Source organism: Eptatretus burgeri, chromosome 3 (genome assembly GCF_056783735.1).
Source record: "Eptatretus burgeri isolate ZD-2024b chromosome 3, Ebu_testis_v1, whole genome shotgun sequence".
NCBI classification, from domain to species: Eukaryota; Metazoa; Chordata; class Myxini; order Myxiniformes; family Myxinidae; genus Eptatretus; species Eptatretus burgeri.
In genome coordinates this window covers 81,719,997-81,740,834 of record NC_140963.1, presented here as the reverse complement: position 1 = coordinate 81,740,834, position 20,838 = coordinate 81,719,997, and the positions used below count along the sequence as shown (strand labels likewise).

Below are 20,838 nucleotides of genomic sequence, written 5' to 3'. Positions count from 1 at the left end.
ATTTTGTTTCTCATCGAGATGCTGATGTATGGAGATGATTTGGGTTTTTATTGTCACTAATTAATAGATATGTCATAATCTCGTTGGATTAAAAACATAATGGATGGCCGAACTGCTTGAGTTTTGTCGCACATCATCCTCCACTGCTATTTTGGTATATAACCCTCTCGATTGGTTTTATTTTCAATTTGCTTTATTTTTATTCCATTCCGAACTCGAAAGCTTATGGATGCAGAAGCAGTCGTAAGTAATCTGACACCGTAAGAGCATATAACACTGTGGTTTGTTAGAGTGTATCTCCATTTTGTGATCTTTGTTCATTTTTCTCACCCCCTTTCTGCACACTTGCGGACCTCTCATTCCCTTCCGTGCAGGTGAGAAACCGTACAAATGCTCATGGGATGGCTGCGAGTGGCGTTTTGCACGCTCAGATGAGCTAACGCGGCACTATCGCAAGCACACCGGTGCTAAGCCGTTCAAGTGTGCCCACTGTGACAGGTAAATGTGATACTGTTTGTGTACTTTCACCCCCCTCCCCCCCCCCCCAACTGCTCCAATCATGACTGCTTTAGAAAGTTGTTCCCTTCCCCTCCTCCTTAGTCCTGTCTTTGCACCTTTCCTCGTCCTCGTCCTCCAACTTATTCTTTCAACTTCTTCTTCTGCAACTGACTTGTCACACTGAAATACCTCCAAGCAGTTTTTTTCTTCTTAATATGTATATATATATATATTATCATGTCCGATATAGATTTTTGAGTTGAGGACCTGCTTCAATGACAGAGAGGTGAATCCATCAACAACGAGAACAGCGCTCTGGAGAGGGCATACCTCCCTCCGCCAGGCTGAACAGTTTACATTTTGCATCCCACTGATAGGCTGGATCTGGATCCGAACCTGAACAAAAATCGAATCGGCTTGCTCTTGTCACCTCACCAACTCTTCCACAACTTTTTGAGATATTGTGCTATATATCGTTTTTATCCCCATCACTCGACGGTGAAGAATCACTTGAAAAGGATTCTCGTATCTGGATCTGGATCTTAACCCAAATCTAATCATTTTGTCCTTGTCACACACCCAACCTGTCCACCAAATTTTGTCTGAAGCTATCCATAACTTTTTTTTTAGATATCTTGTTCACAAACAGACAGGGGTGAAAACATGACCCGTGTCCGCCTACGGTGGCTGAGGAAATACGGCAGAAACAGAACAAGTGGAAATGAGTTGGCAGGGAGCAAATGCACAGCCCAGACAACTGAACAGAGTATGAATACATTAAGATAAACTGGTCTAAAGGCAAAATTCGTGAAAGCAGGTAACGATGGGAAACGTGAGCAGATGAAAGGCTGTAGTTGGAATGGTGATAAGTCTGCAAAGATAAAGGTCATGCGTAAGAATGGAGAACACTGATGGTGGGTCACAATGTTGAAGTCAAGGTTATATTGACTGGAGAAGAGATGAAAAAGTAGATGTGTGCGTGCGTGCGGTAATATGTTCTCTGTTGGAGTATCACGTGCCTCCTAGTCCTGATCATGGATGGAAGGAAGGAAAGGCTGAAATGACAGGAAGGGCGCTGAGCTATAAGTTAGGAGAAGACTGCTTGACTTCCAATTTATCAATTGTGAGAGAAGACAACTGCCTTCCCTTTGCTTCAGTCTCTTGCTGTCTTGCTGAGCAATAAAAAATTGCCCTCCAGGTCTTTGCATTCCAATGCATCCAGAGATTCAGATCATAAGTGGCACCATCACCCACAGGAGAGCTGTACTCTATTTTGCTGAAGATGGTCTTTGCGAAAATAATCCCAAAGTACTGCTTTGCCTCGGAAGCCAGATTATATGTGTGGTCGTCTTCAGGAAGAACCTCAGTCTTGACCATTTTCCACCAGAATTTGGAATGTGGAGAAAGGATTGAAAGGTGTGATCTCAGCTGAGCCAGATGATGATTGTAGCTTTGTTTGTATATAAGAATATATGAGCACAAACTATGGAGGTCTTACAGAATGATTACAGGTTTCTACTGGTAGGATTGGCATCTAAAGCACCGAGATGCTTGCTCGTTATTACCTTGTCACAAGGTTCTGGACGAGATGTCACAATCTTCTTGTATGCCTTGGAGAGAAGACTGTTTGTGAATGAATGAATTACTTGTGTTTGAGGGAAAGTAAAGAGCGCCATATGCTGTTTCCTAAAGAGTTCCGAGTGCTGTCAGTGTCTATAGTTGAGGAGATTAATCCAAGTTTGTGAAAAATATCAAACTGTAGACCAAGCAATTCTGCATTGAGGTCGCCTCATCGTTGTCAGCTTCCATGAGAAGCGCAACTCGTTTCAACAGAAAGATGAGGAGCAAGACGTATGTTGTCCAGTAAATTTGGCATTGCTTGATGCTCGATCCAGAAAGCAGAGATTCAGGTTGGAAAGAGCTTCAGAGAGAAATTGGGTGACATTTACTTTCTTGAAAGAAGCTTTCTCTACTCTGTGATGTATTGTAATTGTTCGACCAATCCTGAGATGTTTACCATGGTGGTAGAAAGACTTTTACAAAACTTCCTTTCCCTTCCCTTCTGTTTAATCCTGTCCGTTCAGTGCAAACCCTCTTCCCTCTTCCCTCTTCCCTTCCATTCCTTTCATGTCCCCTCCTTCATCCTTTCCATTTCTCACCTTTGCCGCCTGAATATTCTGTCCAACTTGGTCTTCCCCCACACCCCTTATTCCTTACCCACTGCTCCTGTCATTTGACATGTTCATTTTCTGCCAACTTACCCATCTCACTTCCCTCAGTTCCTGTCTTTGTCCGTCTGTCTGTCTGTGATGATTATGCCTCTTGACGAAGTCGCCAGAGGCATTATGTTTTTGGGGTGGTCCGTCCGTGATATGTTTTTGTTACTGTGACAATTTAAGAACAGCTGAAGGGATCCAAGTCAAACTTGTGCAAGTATGTATAATGATGCAAAGATGAACTGATTGGATTAAGAGGTCAAAAGTCAGAGGTCCCTTGAGATTAAAATTCTGTTACCGAGTTAACTTGTGAACCCGTGATGGGATTTTGACCAAACTTGGTGCAAGTATATATTATGATGCAAAGATTAACTGATTCGATTTTAGTGTTGAAAGTCAGGCCAGGGGAAAATGTGATGCTTGAGAACAGCTGAAGGGATTTAAATCAAACTCTGTACAACTATGTATAAATCTGTTGACGTCGCAACGTCTAAGAGTGCCATTCTAGTTGACATTATAAAGGGAATTTGGGGAGGGGGGGGAACTTGGTTATATTGTGGGCGGGCGTAGTGGCGTGCGCCTGTAATCCGGCTACTCGGAGGCTTGGGTTGGAGGATCGCTTGATGACGGGAGCTCTGTGCTGGGCCACGCTATGAGAGGGTGTAGGGCAGCCTGGAATCATGGTGAAACCCAATCCTTATCCCTGTGTCGTAAGAGGCGACCAGGGTTGCGTCAGGAAGGGCATCCGGCGTAAAACCTGTGCCAAATCAGTATGCGGATAATAACAGATGATCCGCTGTGGCAACCCCTTACGGGAGCAGCCGAAAGACAAACAACAACAACAACAACAACTTGGTTATATTGTGGTGTGATTTGCAGACTTAGTTATATTCGAAGCATGAACAATGAATGAAAAAACAAATCAGAAAAACAACCTTAAAAAATAAAAATAAAAAGATGCGGCAGCATTGAGCTTCTTGAATACGTGAAATTTCCTGAGGCTTTCAGCAGGAGTTTTTTATTTGTTTGTTTTTTTACATGGTCTGGGCTTGTGGAACAACTAGGACACAACACATCTGGATGCAACATAAAAAAGGGGAAATGCCAACAGCAAGACGGAGGGAGAAAGTAGACTGACAATCAAGGGATGCAGGTAACGATGGTTTGGGGAGAACGCTGGCGTAGGCTGGATGCATACATAGGCAAAATTTTGGGAGTGGTGGGGGTGATTTAACGGGTGTAGAAAAGATCATGGCTTTGGATGACTTGAGATGGTGGTGAACAGCTGTCTTGAAGACTGGGAGGAAAGAATGTGAAAGAGCATCCTCTGCTGTTTCTCATTTCTCAGCAACCTCTGCTGAGTTGTTGGTTAATTGGTCACATAGCTAACCCGTCCTAATTGTCGGCAACAGGAAAAGCCCAGATGGCTCCCTGAGGATCCGAGTAGGTTTCTGGAGTTGACAGCAGGTGCTTTGTGTTTTCGACTTGATCTGGCATGCCCTTGATGGCAAGGATAAATCGGCTTCACCTCTTGGTTGGCTTTTGTTACCTGCACTGATCTCTGCATGGTAATTGGATAGCGTGTAGCCAAATTGACTGCGCAAAGAAAACAAACGAACAATGTGCCACCATGTTTCTACTCCTCTTGTATCGCTGACTTCCATTCCTCCAACACTCCTACTCCCCTTTCTTTATCTTGTCAACTCAAGTAGCCAACAATGCCAGAACACCTCTAGCTGGACAACCAGCCAGCTGTATTGACTGTTTTTCAGATTCGGTTTGGCATTGTTGGCTACCTGGAATACCTCTACCCCTCCCCTACACCCTGCTCCCCCAGGCAATTTTAATTTGATCATTGAGCATTTCCTAAACTTGCTCAGCAATTGTGAAACTCAATCACTTTATCCATTGCATCGCTGCCTTGGTGAATTTTAGATCCCTTGAAAACCATTTGTTGTTTAATTAAAGCTCTTCATAAACTTTCTCACTCTATTACTCCTATTGTGAGTCGCTTTGGGATATTTTAATGTACAAGCACGATTTAAAAAAAAAAACAAAGAAAACAATCATTCATTCAGTTTTGTTTTCTCAATTTGGCCCACAACCCTTGCATTGGTGTAATAGATGGGCCCTCGTGGATCATCACCATTTACGCTTGGGAATGAGCATAAGGAGAGTGCAATTCCAGAACTCAAACTTCCATTGGTATATAAAGATTGGTGATTGCCTATCAAAAGGCTTCTGCATCCTGATTTACTTTTGCTTGTTGGAGTGCATGATGGGTCCTTTCCCAGAGTTTGGAAGGGGGGAGGGGGGGTATAATTTCTCCAAAAATCATTTCTAATAACCCTGATCTGCTTTTTAATATTTTCAATACCGTTGTATATTTGAAGGATGAGCAGATACAAGGAAATTGCGGCTCAAAAAAAAAAGGATGTTTTACACGTCGTGTCTGTCATTGCCTTTAATTTTGGAATTCTTGAATTTTCTCGTTTAACAGAAAAAATGATTGCGTATTCTTTGATAAGGTGCATTATTGCATATAGTACAGTGCTATTGTATATATTGTTGTGAATAAGTGGCGATTGGTTTAATCTGAATTTTGCTTTATGGGTGGCATCTGCAGAACGGAATTAAATGTTCCTCTAGTACGACGAGTATACTACAACTATCCCAATTATTCCCACTTTGCGGGATTGACCTGGAGAGAGTTTGCCCATCTTTCAGGAACTTTCTGGTAAGGCCTAATGTTTGATTGCAGGTGATTTTGGTCGAAATTTGTAATTTGTTCAGGGTGTCAGAGATGACTCGCATACTCTTCACGAAGGACTCCGTGGAATCTTTTTGCATCCACGAACTAATGCTGGCAGACGGGACCCCCAGTTAAGCGTCTATCCATGGGACGGCACATACATTGATGCCTCGCCCTACTTACGAAATACTAGGATGACCGTTTATAGATGGGTTGGGATTCAAACCCAGGCTATACACCTCAAAGGTGGGTGTGCATATCTCGAGGAGTCTGGGCTATCCTATCAGCTCAGCAATATGCAGAAATAACTGTGGCAAATCAAAGAAGGAATTCACTGGTGGTCAAAAGACATTGTCCTCGGACATCGTCCACTTGAAATCATTCAGGTCGTGTTCCATCAAATGTTCCAGTTATTAGGAAATCAGTAAATCTGAAGTGCTTATTTGGATTGAGGGGGATGAGATAATTTTGAGAAAACAGGCCTTGAAACGCTTATTCATCAAATGCATGAAAATGCCACCAATTTCTGTGTTATTCTAAAACAGAAATGGAAAATTTATTCTTCAATTTATTCCGATTCAGAAATTACACATTTTAATGATTTGAACTATTTGGGTGGATCAAGAATGCTTTCCTTCTCCAATTTTGCAAAGTTGTTTCCATTGACGTCGGTACTCTAATGGTTGCAATTGCACACCTTGCATTGGCACCAAAACTTTCCTGTGACCTGAAGTTCTTTATCTTGTGCTGTCAACATTTAATTGCCAACTGTGATTATAATTACTCTCGCCGAAGGAGAGGGTATTGCATTTGGGTCTGTTTGTCTGTCTTGTTTGTTTGTCTGCACAGAACTTTAATGTTTTTCTCGCAACCGCTTGTCAGATTGAGCCAAAATTTTCACCATAGGAGTGACTAATCGTGTAAAATGTTTTGATGATAAGTATGACGTCATAGGTCACATGGTGTGGCAGCCATGTTGCAAAAACAGAAAAACTTTGGACTTCTGTCTCAAATCGCACCAAGGAAAAAATTGAAACTTTGCACACGGCAAGTACTCCTCATGGGGAGTAAGTGCGATTTTAAAAAGAAATTATTTTTTATGACATCATAGATGCCTTCGTTATGACATCATAATTGCATATGTAGAACGCTACATCTGATCAGTATGAAAATTTTTGAGTCATCTCAGGATAAAATGGTCCATAGAAAAACAAAATTGATGATCGGTCACATGATTCGGCAGTCATATTGTTTTGAAAAAAAATTAACCCTTCAAAATCTTCGTCATTGAAGTGGCTGAAGATATCGAGGCAAAACTTTACACGTATGACCGCCTCTTCATGAGGAACAAAAGGTTTGTACTTATGATGTCATTGGTCACGCTGTTTGGCAGCCATATCGGATTTATCCTAAAACCTATAAAAAAATAAAACCTTCTCCAGAGGGGCTGGACAGATCAAGAGGCAACTTCACACACATTATCCCCAAGGCTTGGAGCTACCAGGGTATTCACTAATAATTGATGTCACTTGGTTCTGCAGCCATATTGGATTGAGCGAAAATCTTTAAAAGTTCTGCTCTTGAACTGCTTCATCAATTGATGTGAAACTTCACAATTATGATCCGGTGGTGATGGCGAATATATGTTTTAAATTTCAAGCTGATCAGATGCATGGTGTGGCAGCCATAAAAATTTTTTTTTTTTAATTTCTTGGTCTTTTTGGTTCAATTTTTTTTTTGGAATAAGGCTAACTTGGCTGTGCCTGGATAGGTTTGAGGGTAGAGGAGCAGCAGCTGAAACACAAATCCTATCCAGGTTCCTCCTGATGAGGAATAGACATCTTTGCTTTCTGCTTGTTAATTATGCAACACAGCAGAACACAAACACCACACAAAAGTCCTGGCGAGGGTCTGCCATCTCTGATTGCCTTTTTTATTGTCATTTTGAAAGTCGCGTGTGTGCTATTTCTTATTTCCACATCTCGTGAAGGCTTGGACATTGTGTGTGTGTGTGTGTGTGTGTGTGTGTGTGTGTGTGTGTGTGTGTGTGTGTGTGTGTGTGTGTGTGTGTGTGTGTGTGTGTGTGTGTGTGTGTGTGTGTGTGTGTGTGTGTGTGTGTATAGTCACACACTTTTTTTAATGTCTATTCCTCACAAATTAATTTATTTATTGTACAGTAATGGCTATTCCAAAAACATTTTTAATTACCTCCACCACCTTCGGTGGGCGGAGGTTATGTTTTCACTCCTGTTTGCTTGTCTTTTGTTTGTTTGTCTGTCTGTCTGAACAGGATAACTAAAAAAGCTACAGATTGATTTGGATGAAATTTGCTGAACATATTGGGTGTATGACAAGGACAAATTGATTCGATTTTGGGGGAAGATCTAGAAATGAGAATTATTTTTATTTTTTTTTTAATTTCCAAGTGATTCGTCACCATTGAGAGATGGAGCCAAAAACGATATATAACACATTTCAAAAAATAGTGAACGGATGAAGGCAAAACTTAGTGGATGAGTTGGGTATGTGCCAAGAAGAAGTAGATTAGATTTTGGTGTGTGACAAGGATGAATAGGCCGGATCTGCATCCAGACCAATTAGTGGGATACAAAACGTAAACTGTTCAGCCTGACACAGGCATGTGCTCTACCGAATGCCGTTCTAGTTTCAAGGATTGCTGTAAATAATGTTAATTTCATCTAAATAATATTAATACCACAACATCCTATATCTAATTTATTTTATTTTAATTTTAAAACTCAAAATGATTATCTCACCTCAAGTCAGACCCTTAACCTGTAAGCAATTGATTGAATTGATTTCCCAATTCCCAACTGCCCGGATCAGCTGGGCATTGTTCAAGGATGGCGACACACACATATACACACACGCAGAACCTTGGGGGGGGGGGGAGAGCAGTGGATCAACGGCCAAAATGGGACAACGAAGTGATGTACCACAGCCCAAGAAAAGTGAGAATGGGGTCTCAGCAGGGTAACATTTAAACGGCAGAATAAATGTTTTTCATGTAGAAATGGCAGCAGCAGCTGGAGTAGAACTGATAAAGGCTTTGTAACGGTGTCCTTATGGAGGAGCTGGGAATGATGCCCTGAGGAAAGCGGTCATGTATCTTTTACTGCCTGACTATGACAAGCAATACAATAGGAAAAGCACTCAGGACAAGCAATCCTAAAATTACATGGACAGAACCCATTATGGAGACTCAATAACAGAACATACCTGTCAAGGCGTCCATGTTCCCCAGGGGTAAACCCTCCGGAATGGTGGGCTGAGGGGGAGGGGGAGTTGGCCAGCTTGTGCGTGTGCTTCACTTGTCTACCTCTTGCCATTTGCAATAATTCTGGGTTTAAAAAAAAGAACTGTGGCGTTTTCATGCGAGACTAAGGTTTGTTATACACACCGCCTGTCATGAGTTTATTCCCTTGGATAACTCTACTCTATTGGTCTTTTTATTCCCATTTTCCGGATGGCTGGACAGATTGGTCTTTGTGGTGAAATGGAACAGAATTGGCTGTTGTTTGACTGCAGGGAGTGAGGGGGCATTATCCTTTGAGTTTTGACAATCCTTTGTTATGTTTTGTTGATGAAATTATCATTTTAAAAGGAATCTTTCAGTTTTCTTCCAGCCAGGAAGGGTGAGTTTTTGTGTTCAAATCTCCTTTTAGATGAAAACATTTTCTAATTCTATCACTTAATTTTCTTGCTTGTGACTTGATCAATACTTCTGGATAGTGCTGTTCTCTTGTTGGAATATGCAACGCAATTCTACTAGAGTTGGAAGAAGTTGAGGTGCGAGAGTTGGTAAGGGTGGGGAGAGAGAGAGACAGAGACGCTCATTGTTGCTCTGTGTATCGATCTAACCATATTCATTGGGCGGAATCGACAAAACAAAACAAAACAAAAAAAACTATTTTACAAAGCAATTTTCATTTGTTTCTTACCAGCCGACTAGATGCCTGCAACAGTCTGTTTTCTGGTTTGCCACATTTTGATGTTCATCAGCTTCAATGGTTACAACACACGAGCATCGTCAAATTTCCAAGAAGCTAACATATCTTGAGAATGTTTCAAGAAGAATTGTATTCGTGATCGTAGCCCTAAGTTCATCCCAAGAATGGTTTTGATGAGTAAATGGCAGTTTTACCTTCCCCCATAAAATGTCATCCAATGGGGACAGGTCAGGTGAGAGAGTTGGCCCAGCAATTGGTCCACATCTACCGATCAACTTTGCTGGGAATACATCATTCATTCAAGAACCATTGCACATTCAAAGTATATTGGCAAGGCGTGTCGTCTTGCTGGTCCAAGGTGATTGTGTGAGATTTAATTGTCGTAGTCCGGGAACAGAAATTCTACAACATTGTAAAGTAACGTTCACCATTGACTGTTGCTTCCAAAAAAACAAAGGACCAATGATGCATAACTCCCTCAGAGAACACCAGACATTGATTTTTGGTGCATTTCTTTAATGTTGCCCGACTTCCTGAGGGTTTTTTTGTGCCTCAAATGCAGTTATTGTGGTGGTTGACTTTACCACTAATATACAAGTTTCCTCATCAGAAAATGTCCACATGTCAAGAAACCCAGGGAAAATGTGGTTGTCACAACAGAAATAACAACAACATTAACAGGAGCAAGAATTGCTTTGTAATACATGTCCCCTACCGATGTGATATTTTGTAAGTCCAAAAAGGGCATAAACTGAAAAATTGATGAAATACCCTGAGACTCGAACTTGTTTTGTAACTTATCATAATCAAGCCCTGTACCAGGTTTCGGTTGAATGTTAACGGGTATGAGAAAAAGCCTGAACAACCACAAGTGGAACGGACAGACAGAGAGCAAACCCAGAGTCTCCTCTGGTGAGACCACGAGGGGACTAACAACTGGAGTTCATAGAACACCTTACCACACGCATTGTTCAAGTATATAATTCGACACAGTTAAAATATAATAATGATTTTTAGAAGGAGGGATAAAAAAAAAATTCCAGAAGTTCGCACCGTTGATGCGGTCTTGTACACCACCTTGTATAATGTGTCCAATTAGTGCAAAAGCGGATTTTTTTTTTTTTTGGAAGTGATAAGGTGATTTGTGTTCTATATTGTTCAAGTATATAATTAAATTGAAATAAAATAAAGATTGTAAAGGTCATTAAAAAAATGAATTCTGGAAGTTTGTGTTCTATATTGTTCAGGTATATAATTAAATTGAAATAAAATAAAGATTGTAAAGGTCATTTATAAAAAAATGAATTCTGGAAGTTTGTGTTCTATATTGTTCAGGTATATAATTAAATTGAAATAAAATAAAGATTGTAAAGGTCATTAAAAAAAATGAATTCTGGAAGTTTGTGTTCTATATTGTTCAGGTATATAATAAAATTGAAATAAAATAAAGATTGTAAAGGTCATTTAAAAAAAATGAATTCTGGAAGTTTGTGTTCTATATTGTTCAGGTATATAATTAAATTGAAATAAAATAAAGATTGTAAAGGTCATTTATAAAAAAATGAATTCTGGAAGTTTGTGTTCTATATTGTTCAGGTATATAATAAAATTGAAATAAAATAAAGATTGTAAAGGTCATTTAAAAAAAATGAATTCTGTGTTCTGTATTGTTCAGGTATATAATTAAATTGAAATAAAATAAAGATTGTAAAGGTCATTTAAAAAAAATGAATTCTGGAAGTTTGTGTTCTATATTGTTCAGGTATATAATTGAATTGAAATAAAATAAAGATTGTAAAGGTCTTTTAAAAAAAATGATTTCTGGAAGTTTGTGTTCTATATTGTTCAGGTATATAATTAAATTGAAATAAAATAAAGATTGTAAAGGTCATTTAAAAAAAAAAATGAATTCTGGAAGTTTGTGTTCTATATTGTTCAGGTTAATAATTGAATTGAAATAAAATAAAGATTGTAAAGGTCATTTAAAAAAAAAAAAAAATCTGGAAGTTTGTGTTCTATATTGTTCAGGTATATAATTAAATTGAAATAAAATAAAGATTGTAAAGGTCATTAAAAAAAATGAATTCTGGAAGTTTGTGTTCTATATTGTTCAGGTATATAATTAAATTGAAATAAAATAAAGATCGTAAAGGTCATTAAAAAAAATGAATTCTGGAAGTTTGTGTTCTATATTGTTCAGGTATATAATTAAATTGAAATAAAATAAAGATTGTAAAGGTCATTTAAAAAAAATGAATTCTGGAAGTTTGTGTTCTACATTGTTCAGGTATATCATAAAATTGAAATAAAATAAAGATTGTAAAGGTCATTTAAAAAAAATGAATTCTGGAAGTTTACCACTGTTGACGCAGCATCTATTACACCAACCTATCCTAACACATGCCATTAGATATTTGTGTCTGTCTGTGTTCTTTATGACGTCCTTGGCAACAGTAAGTTTCCTGTTTCGAATGATTTTCAATTTTGTTTGACTGCAAGATGAGCAGGCAGAGTAGGAATATTATCTCGCTCCTATCTGCGCATGTGTGATCAGGCCAAATTCAGAGCCAAAGTACTACTAAACTCCAGGTTCGTTTTCCAATTCGTGTTCAGAATGTAACATTTAATTGAAATCAAGTTGCTCCTCGATCATAAACTGACGTTTGTGGATTGATTGACGGACAGAGTTGAATCAATTGCTTAACCCCGCTTTTCGCCTCGTGTGCGCTCGGTAACACCAACATCAACAAAACTTGAATTATGCTTTTATGGCATTTACAGTTTTTCTGGAATGTTTATTGTACATCAAAAGTTCAAAGTTTCATGAGGACGTTGTGGACACCAGGTGCATATAATGTATTAGTGTTCTAAAGAACGGGTATGTTTTCTAATTTTATTTTAATTTGATTTAATTGGCCTTGGATGCCATAGGCAGAGAGTTTGGAGAGCAAGGTGGGATGCCAGACTGTATTAAATGCTCAAGCTATGTCTGACCTTAAGGGCCTCCATTCATTGTTGGGAGAGCAGAAGCAGCATGTCCAAGGTAGTGACCTGGTCTGAATCAAAATTGATTATCTGAGATCAGGTGTTGGAGAATAGGAAGAATTCTGATGTCATATGTGATGATGGATTCCATGACCTTGCTAATTTTTGGAAGCTGATAGGACTGTAGTGAAGGGAGTCAGTTTTTACACTTTGCTTGGGTAATGTGGTGATTTTGGCTGACTTCCCAGCAGTTGTAAGATGACCTTGGGCAAATAATACGGTGAACAGAACAGAAAGAGGATGTGAAAGAGCAACTGAGCAGGTTTTTAGGACACATGTGCTGATGCTTCCAGTCGAGTTGCAGAATCGGTCAAGAGTTTCCAGAAACTTCTCCACCATCTCAGGTGAAAAAATATTTCAACAGTGCCTCACAGTGGAAAAAAACAAAAACAAGACAAAATTCAGGAGCATTTGGGTGTGATTCGGTCGGGAGGGTACAGGGAGTGAGGGGTTGGGGGACGAGATTTGGAAGGAAATACAAAATTGAGACATTTGGCTTTCTCATGAGCTGAATCTGCTGCGATACCATTTGAAGAGGGGGAAGCGATGGTTGGGGTGCATACTCTGGAGACACTTAACAAGGCTCCACCAGTTTTTGTAAAAGGGAGGCAAGTTTCAAAGTTCAATCTAGAGGTTGGTCAGGTGTTGTTTTCTCGTTCTCCTGAGTTCTTCTGTCTCCTGAGTTACATTTCTTGTTCTTCTATCTCAGATACTTGGTCAGAGTTCAAGTCTCACATCCATAGAGCAAGACGAAGTACCAATGACTTAAAAAGACTCGGACTTTCGTCGTCCCACATCGGTACTGACAGCAGCACAACACCCCATGATCTAGTGACTCCATGACTCTCCAGGCCTGACCCAGAGGTTGATAGACCTCTGGCTCACGACATGCAGACATGAATAGCATTGCCAATGTAAGGGACTTCTCTGTGACCTCAACCTCCTCACCACAAAGAGTTACAGACAAGAGAGCAGCACCCAAGATGCCATTGAAAGTCTGGATCTTAGTTTTGACCCAGGAAACCTGGAAATGGAGCAGAACCGACGACTCATTCAGTGCCACGAGGGCCCCCATAAGGATGTCCAGCGTCTCCACAAAGATGACTGCATCATCTTTGAAATGAAGGTTAGAGATCGAGACATTCCCATCCGATGCACCGCAGCTTGATCTCTCTGACATCCTCCATAAAATCCAATCCATACGAGCACTGAAAAGTGTGGGGGCCAGTACATACTCCTCACTAACTCCAGTAATGACTGGAAGTAAGTCAGATGGTGTCACCACATCTCACAGCACTCTCAGTACCAGAGTATCGTTCAGACATCAGATTGATCAGTTTTGGTGGCACCCCATGAAGAATAAGAATCCTCCAGAGGGAATCCTGATTCACTGAATCGAACACTTTGCAGAGATCAGCATAGGTTGCAAGCAGCCCCTGCCAAAACTCTCGTCTGCATTCAGTGAGGACCTGAAGAGCAAGGATACTGTCAATCGTTGACCTCTTTGGTGTAAAACCTGACTGCTCTGGATGCTGGTGTGCAAGCAGATGGTGGTGAACCCTATCAATAATTATCCGAGCAAAGAACTTGTCCGGTACTGAGAATGGCGTCATCCCTGGGTAGTGGTTGCAGTTCTGCTGATCACCCTTCCCTTTTCAAAGAGGGACAACAAGGCTCCTCATCCAATCAGTTGGGATGATGCCTATGCTCCAAACAGAGCACAGAACTGCATGCATCAACACAAGTATGGCATTTCCACCAGTCTTGAAGTTCAGCATGGATGCCACTGATCCCAGGAGCTTTTACACCCCCCCTCCCTCCCCCTTCAACTGGCTCACTGCAGCCTGTATTTCCACAAATGTAGGTGGTTCACATTTCGAGGGTCAGCAATGGGGATAGTAACACCCCTGACACCCAACTCAACAGCTGGTGGGTCAGCCTGGCACAGCCGCTCAATGGAACCGGCCCAGCAGGCCTTTACTTCAGACTGCTCTTGAAAGCCCACCACCCTCCGCTCGAACTGCAGTCCATCGAGGGACAGGCTTGGAGGAACGCAATGCAACAATTCCTCCATAAGCAGAACGAGAATCAGTTGACCACAGGTGAAGCTCTACCCCTTCACAGATGCCTCACACATAGGCTTCCTTGTCTGCTCTCAGCGAACATATGGTTTTATGCCTCAGCTCCCTGAATAGCTTAGCTCTGCCATTAAGCCCAGCCCTGTGATTGGCCAATGGTATCCAGTGTTCGTTGGGAGACAAAGTTCTTCTTCGTCTGATGGTGGGTTCCAAGAAATCACCGGCAACATCAAGGATGGTCGTCTTGAAGGCATTCCACAACTCTTCAGGATCCCCCGAAACTCCCAGAACCCTAAATCCCACTTGGCCTGTTCGCAAACTCCTCAGCTACCCTCTCATCCAAGAGCTTGCCAACATCCAGCCTCGGCTGGGATGGTACAATTCTCCTGTATTTGAGCTGAAACTTCAGAGTTGCTACAACATCTGTGTAGTTGGTATTGAGGAACTGAGCACTGTGGATGATCCTTCAGTTGTGGAGCATCCTCCAGCTCTCAACGAGCACATGGTCAATCTCCTTTGCCACACCACCAGCGTTGGAATACCATGTCCAGCGATGAGCCTGAATGAACCAGCCACCCTAAGTGCACAACATCTTGCAAAGTCGAGGAACTTTGTGCGATTCTGGTTTACAGTTCCTGACCCATGGGGACAACACGTCTCATCACCATCCCTATCAGTTCCAGTCGATGCATTGAAATCCCACCTGGGGCACTGATCAACCACAAACTTGTGTGTGGCATAGAATTCCTCCTTCACAGTGAGATCACTTTCCTCAGTCAGAACATATGCAGAGACAAGGGAAATGACACCCAAAGAGTGAAAATCCTCAGTCATAATATGCTCGTTGATCGGTGTTACCTCAGTTATCCTGGGAGTCAGCCTATCAGACACAGCTACAGCAACTCCTTGGGTATGGCAACCATCACAGTGACCAGACCAGTAGGAGGTATAACCACCCTCCATGATCTCTCCTCTATCTGATCTCTGAACCTCAGAGTGCTGCAATACTGATGATCAAATTTTAGAGCTCAGATGATAGTTGATCAGGTGATCATCCCTTCTTAGAGTGAGGATGTTCCAGGCACCCCCCCCCCTAAAGGGAATGCCTCAGGTTAACCAGAGGAGGCTGCTGTCTGGTGGATGATTTCTCAGCACCACCCCGACACACACCACCACAACCCGACCCAGGAAGGTTACTGAATTATTTTCCTCCTCTCAACCAATGTCATTCCCGAAGGCTTCACCCCAATCCCGTCACACGTTGAGCTGCCCTCCGAAGTGTTTTATGGTGGCCGGAGTGCAAATCCTTTTTGCTTTGTTTTTAATCCTGCTGGGTGTCCAGATCCATACACCCTCCACACCAGGAAAACTGTTGGGGAGAGCCGGTTTAGTTTCCAATAACCTGACCATGAAACAGGTTGGTACAGGTTTCCATGGTTCCTGTAGCAAGTCAGATATTGATCTGGCCTGACTTGGCAATAAATTCTGACAGGCAGTCAGTTTTGTATGCCTGGTGTTGGCTTCATAGTTAGGGTAGTGGGCTTGGGATCTGAGGGTCCTACATTCAAATCCCGCTCAGCTATTGAATTAATATCAGGTGTGGCTGACTCAGCCTGTCATCCTTCCGAGGTCAGCAAAATGAGTACCAGCTTGCTGGGATGATTGAGCCATTCGAGTTTCTTGCGTCGGAGTGGTGACCAATCCAGGATTGCACGCAATAGCCCAGGAGACTGCTTTGGCAGCACCAACGCTCTGAACAGAGTATGGTCCCAATGGATAGAGTCAATTTTGCGGGAGCTGTGGTTGAACAGCTTGTATGTGCCTTTTTATTTGTTTTGAGTTCTGTTGCTGTCGTACTGCAGCATAGCAAACCAATTGTTCGACTTTTCATAAAAGCACCAAAATTGGTACATATGTTGACTAATGTATTCTGAACAATTCTGGATATGGAGCCACTTGAGATTTTGCCTTTGTCAGCTTTGGTGGCCATTTTCCAAAATGGCCGCCATTCTACTTTAACGACATGGGATATCTGTCATTGTTATTCTCTTTGTTGGTTTCTCAGAGGTGATAAATACTCCATGTGATGTGCATTTACAAAGGAAAACAATACAAATGTCATTTGTGTTGATTTATTATATTTCCAACCATTGTATTGGGGAAAAATTGTCATTTTTGGGACCTCGTTTGGGATAGCTACAAAGATTGCTCCTTGAAGACGGCGACAAGGGAGAAACGAAGAAAAGGGGTGCGGCGGCGCGTGGTGAGCACCGCAGCCATACCAGGAAACTGGCAGAGTTTCCTACGTGTCGACGCAAACAAGGTGGAGCTCTTCACCTTCCTGTCCGATGTGCTGGTGCAGTCCTTCCATGACGAGGCAAAGGAGCTGGAAGTCACTGATGGTGAAGCAGTCATCTGCCTTCCAAGGCAGGAAGATGAAAGCTCTCTGGCTCCATGCGGTCAAGAAGAGGCGGACACTCTCATCATGCGACATGTGGCCCATGCTGCAGAACATGGCCACCGTCTGATTCAAGTTTGAACCGTAGACACCGACGTCGTCGTCTTGGCGGTGATGGTAGCCCAGGCACTACCATGCGTAGATGAACTCTGGATTGCCTTTGGGATGGGCAAGAACCACCGCTACATCCCTGCCCATGAAAGAGCTGCCTCCCTCGGTCCACAGAAGGCACGTGCCCTCCCTGTCTTCCACGCCATTAGCAGATGTGACACGGTATCAGCATTCGTGGGGCATGGGAAGAAATCTTCCTGGGCCACATGGAACTCGTTTCCAGAACTGACAGATTCTCTTGTGACCCTGACCACCACGCCAATCAACATCCAGGATGACACAATGCACTGCATTGAAAGGTTTGTGGTGCTCCTCTATGACCGCACCAGTCTTTATATGGATGTCAACGAGGCCAGAAAGAAACTCTTCGCCAAGAGGAACTCCGTCCAGCACATCCCACCGACCTACGATGCTTTGGAACAGCATGTGAAGAGATCAGTCTTCCAGGGTGGCTATGTCTGGGGGCAGGTCTTGGTCCCTCAACCCGTGCTTCCATCACCAACAAGCTGGGGCTGGCGGCAAACAGAGGATGGGTCCTACGAAACGCTCTGGACCACACTCCCTGAGACTTCAAAAAGCTGCTTCGACCTGGTGTCGTGTGGCTGCAAAAAAGGCTGTAGAAACCGCTGCAAATGCAAGAAGGCTAATCTGCAATGCACTGGACTGTGTGCTTGTGAAGGAGAATGCCAGTAGACAGACGCAGTAGACACAGACTGAGATATCGGCCGAGCTTAGAATGTGCAAATGCAAAGTCGCATTGCTTGTAAAAGTGTTGACTTCTTGATCCAGGCCAGTACACTTGAGCTCAGAAAATCATATTGTACTAGACTGATGTATGCGTGTACCATGTGTCCTGGTAGAATGGTAGTAGGCAGTAAACCGTAGCCGCTTCAAAATGAAGTGTGCAATAATTTGACTACATTTTCTGAGTTTGTCATTATCACGATTATCAGTTCCCTTTTCAAAATAGAGTAAAGTATGTAATCTATAGTGCAATTTTTGTTGATTCCAAACCCATTGAATGTGATGAATATCATTTGACTCTTGTTCTCCAGGCAATAATGGGTACTTTTCAGAGAAAAGTTTCAGGAGAGCAGCAATTTACAAATCAAATAATGGCTTTTTACCGAAAATACTGGCTCATAATATTTGAATACACCTTTTCATGGTCAATTTACTGAATTTTACACTTTCCTTATATCTACCACCAATACAATAAGAAAATAAGAGCATATAGCCAATTTCGCTGAAGTAGAATGGTGGCCATTTTGGAAAATGGTCGCCGAAGCTGATCAAGGCACAATCTTGGGTGGCTCCATATCTAGAATTCTTCGGAATACATTATTCTACGTGTGTACCAATTTTGGTGCTTTTATGCAAATTTGAACATTTGATCTGAAATATCAGACTATGCTGCAGGACTACTGTGGTTGAGCGAATGCACTTCTATGTCTTCCACATTCCCATTTAGTGAGAAGACAAACCCTGAGATCAAGATTTGTTGTCTTGATCAGGGTATTGTTGGTGTACGTTTTGGTTTCAGGGACAATGGTAAACTGCCAAGGGAACCTTCATCTCGGTGTTTTCACCTTCTCGTACAGTCTTTACATGTTCCTGCGGACCCATTCATCCTGGTTCAACTTTGTGACGTGAGCATCGTCAGATCACCAAATGCAGTCCTGACATGACAGACATTGCTTTGGTGGCACAAGGATTCAGGTGGTGAACTGACTCGGCCATAATTGCCATTGATAAACTTGCAATACAAATACATGTACAAATCTAACATGGTGGTGTTGTCATTAGACCAGTGGAATAGTTCTCCCAAAAACCTGAAAACAAAACCGATAGTATAACAATTTGTACACTGCAGAACATGGAACTTGTGTTAAGGAACACATCTTCTAATTTCTCATGTAAAGTGAAATTGTTGGATTTTACAACTTTTGCTTTTGATAATTCATTGAGAATTGCATATGCTTGGAAGAACACAACCATCAACGTAAAGCTTGTAAAGACACTGGTGTTCAGTTTCATTTTCACGGACCGTTTCACTTTATCGATAAAATGTCGTCAATAATATTTGGTGGGTTGGGTGAATGACAGGTGAAAAGGTTAACGTCTATGACCTGTGGACCGAGTGATATCAAACTGAAGTTAGGTGAGGGGGGGTAAGGGTTGCAATATTTTGCCCAATGATTATGTGCGTCACACCCATTTCTCAAGTTTTTCACAAAGGTTACTCCAATGATCTCTTGGGAATTTTCTGCAAGGTATACTTTCTACCAAGCAAACTAATGTTGCAAATGGTGATATTAAGCTGGCTCTTTCATCTGCAAACCCTCGTGGATGTGTTAGACCTCAAGGTGTGCTCGGCCATTGTATGCTGTGCTTGTGCCTCAATATAATTTCAAATTTGTTTAATGGTCGAGTTGATTTAGCATCGCCCTCCAATGGATTGATGTGTTTTTTTTTTTCTTTTCTAAGTTTTTGAGTTTTTGATTTTTTTTTTTCCTGAAAGATTGATATGTTTGTGGTGTTTTTTTTAATTATTATTATTATTATTATTATTTTTTTTTTCCAATGTGGCAAATAGATTTTCAATTTGATCAGATCAGCAGACCCCACTGGAGGACATTCTTGCATGGTGATGTATTGTACAAAAGAAGAACCACATGTTTTTGTTTAAAAAAAAAAAAAAAAAAAAATTAATCTCTATTAAAAAGTACACAAGCTATCCCTCTCAGAGCTGGTATTGTGGTCACCAGACCAATGGAATAGTGTGTGCTCTCCTTTGGAGCTCTGGTTTGATGTTGGCTTTGTATCCTGACTGGGCAGTGTCCCAGAACAGCATTACCTCAGATGGTGCTGCATTGAGGGGCACACAAATGATGGGGATGCATTGCCTGAGATCATGGAGATGTGAACTGTGACAATATATTTCATAATAGTGGTTTCGGCTCCTGTACAGACTTTGGCACTAAATCATGAAATGAGATCCATTAGGGTATAAATGATTGCCTCTGAAATCGTTTTCTGCAGGTGCTTTTCTCGATCGGACCATCTTGCTCTACACATGAAACGGCATCTCTGATGCCGAGTGTGTGCAACGCTGCCCCCAACAGGACTCTCCATTCCGGTGGACTCCTCACGGCTGGTCATATATAAGACTGGTCTGGCTTCTGGCCTTTCATGACAGAGGTGGTACAAGAATGCCAGAAGTGAACAAGGACCTCTTTGCTTGGATAGGACATGCTGTGGACATCTGGATATCATCTGGCAGGTTTCATGGCTGAAACTCAAGTCAGTTGTTGTTGTTGGTTTAAATTTTTCTTTGCTCCTCAGCTATGGATGTTGGCCATTGGATGCTGTTCCATTTGCTATAGACTAATAGATTGAATGTCGTGTAGTTCGTACATCTTAGTACTGTGTAATTGGTGTTCGCCCTTGCCTTTTTGATTCCTTCCCCTTGCTTCAAGCTTTTCTTCGCTTCCCTCCACTGCTTCCTCCAGTCTGGCCCACGGTGGGCTTTCTCTCGACTTGCACAAGTTTTATTTGCATCGACCTCTTGCAAGTGACTTCCCATCAATCCCAACTGCTCTTTGCTCAAATACTGTTTCCTTGCAAATGCTCCTCGTTCTGTTTTCATCTCACAAGACTTCCTGAAGCATTGTACCAGTTTTGTACACCCCCTATCCCTTTTACCCCA

At 41.8% G+C, this 20,838-nt stretch overlaps 1 protein-coding gene across 4 annotated transcripts in view; it reads left to right on the top strand.

Annotated features, from left to right (window-relative positions):
* The window catches only part of LOC147030305 (Krueppel-like factor 6), a 69,954-nt gene that overhangs the window by 48,379 nt on the left and 737 nt on the right, over positions 1-20,838 (top strand). For 3 of the 4 annotated variants that reach the window (XM_085874228.1, XM_085874226.1, XM_085874229.1), the window contains exons 3-5: positions 375-498; positions 5,341-5,451; positions 20,172-20,838. The exon at positions 20,172-20,838 is cut by the window's right edge and continues 737 nt beyond it. In XM_085874228.1, coding sequence (XP_085730354.1) covers positions 375-498; positions 5,341-5,451; positions 20,172-20,223 — 287 coding nt within the window. In that variant the 3' untranslated portion in view covers positions 20,224-20,838. The remainder of the gene's footprint in view (positions 1-374; positions 499-5,340; positions 5,452-20,171) is intronic. The other variant, XM_085874230.1, reaches the window with a different exon arrangement.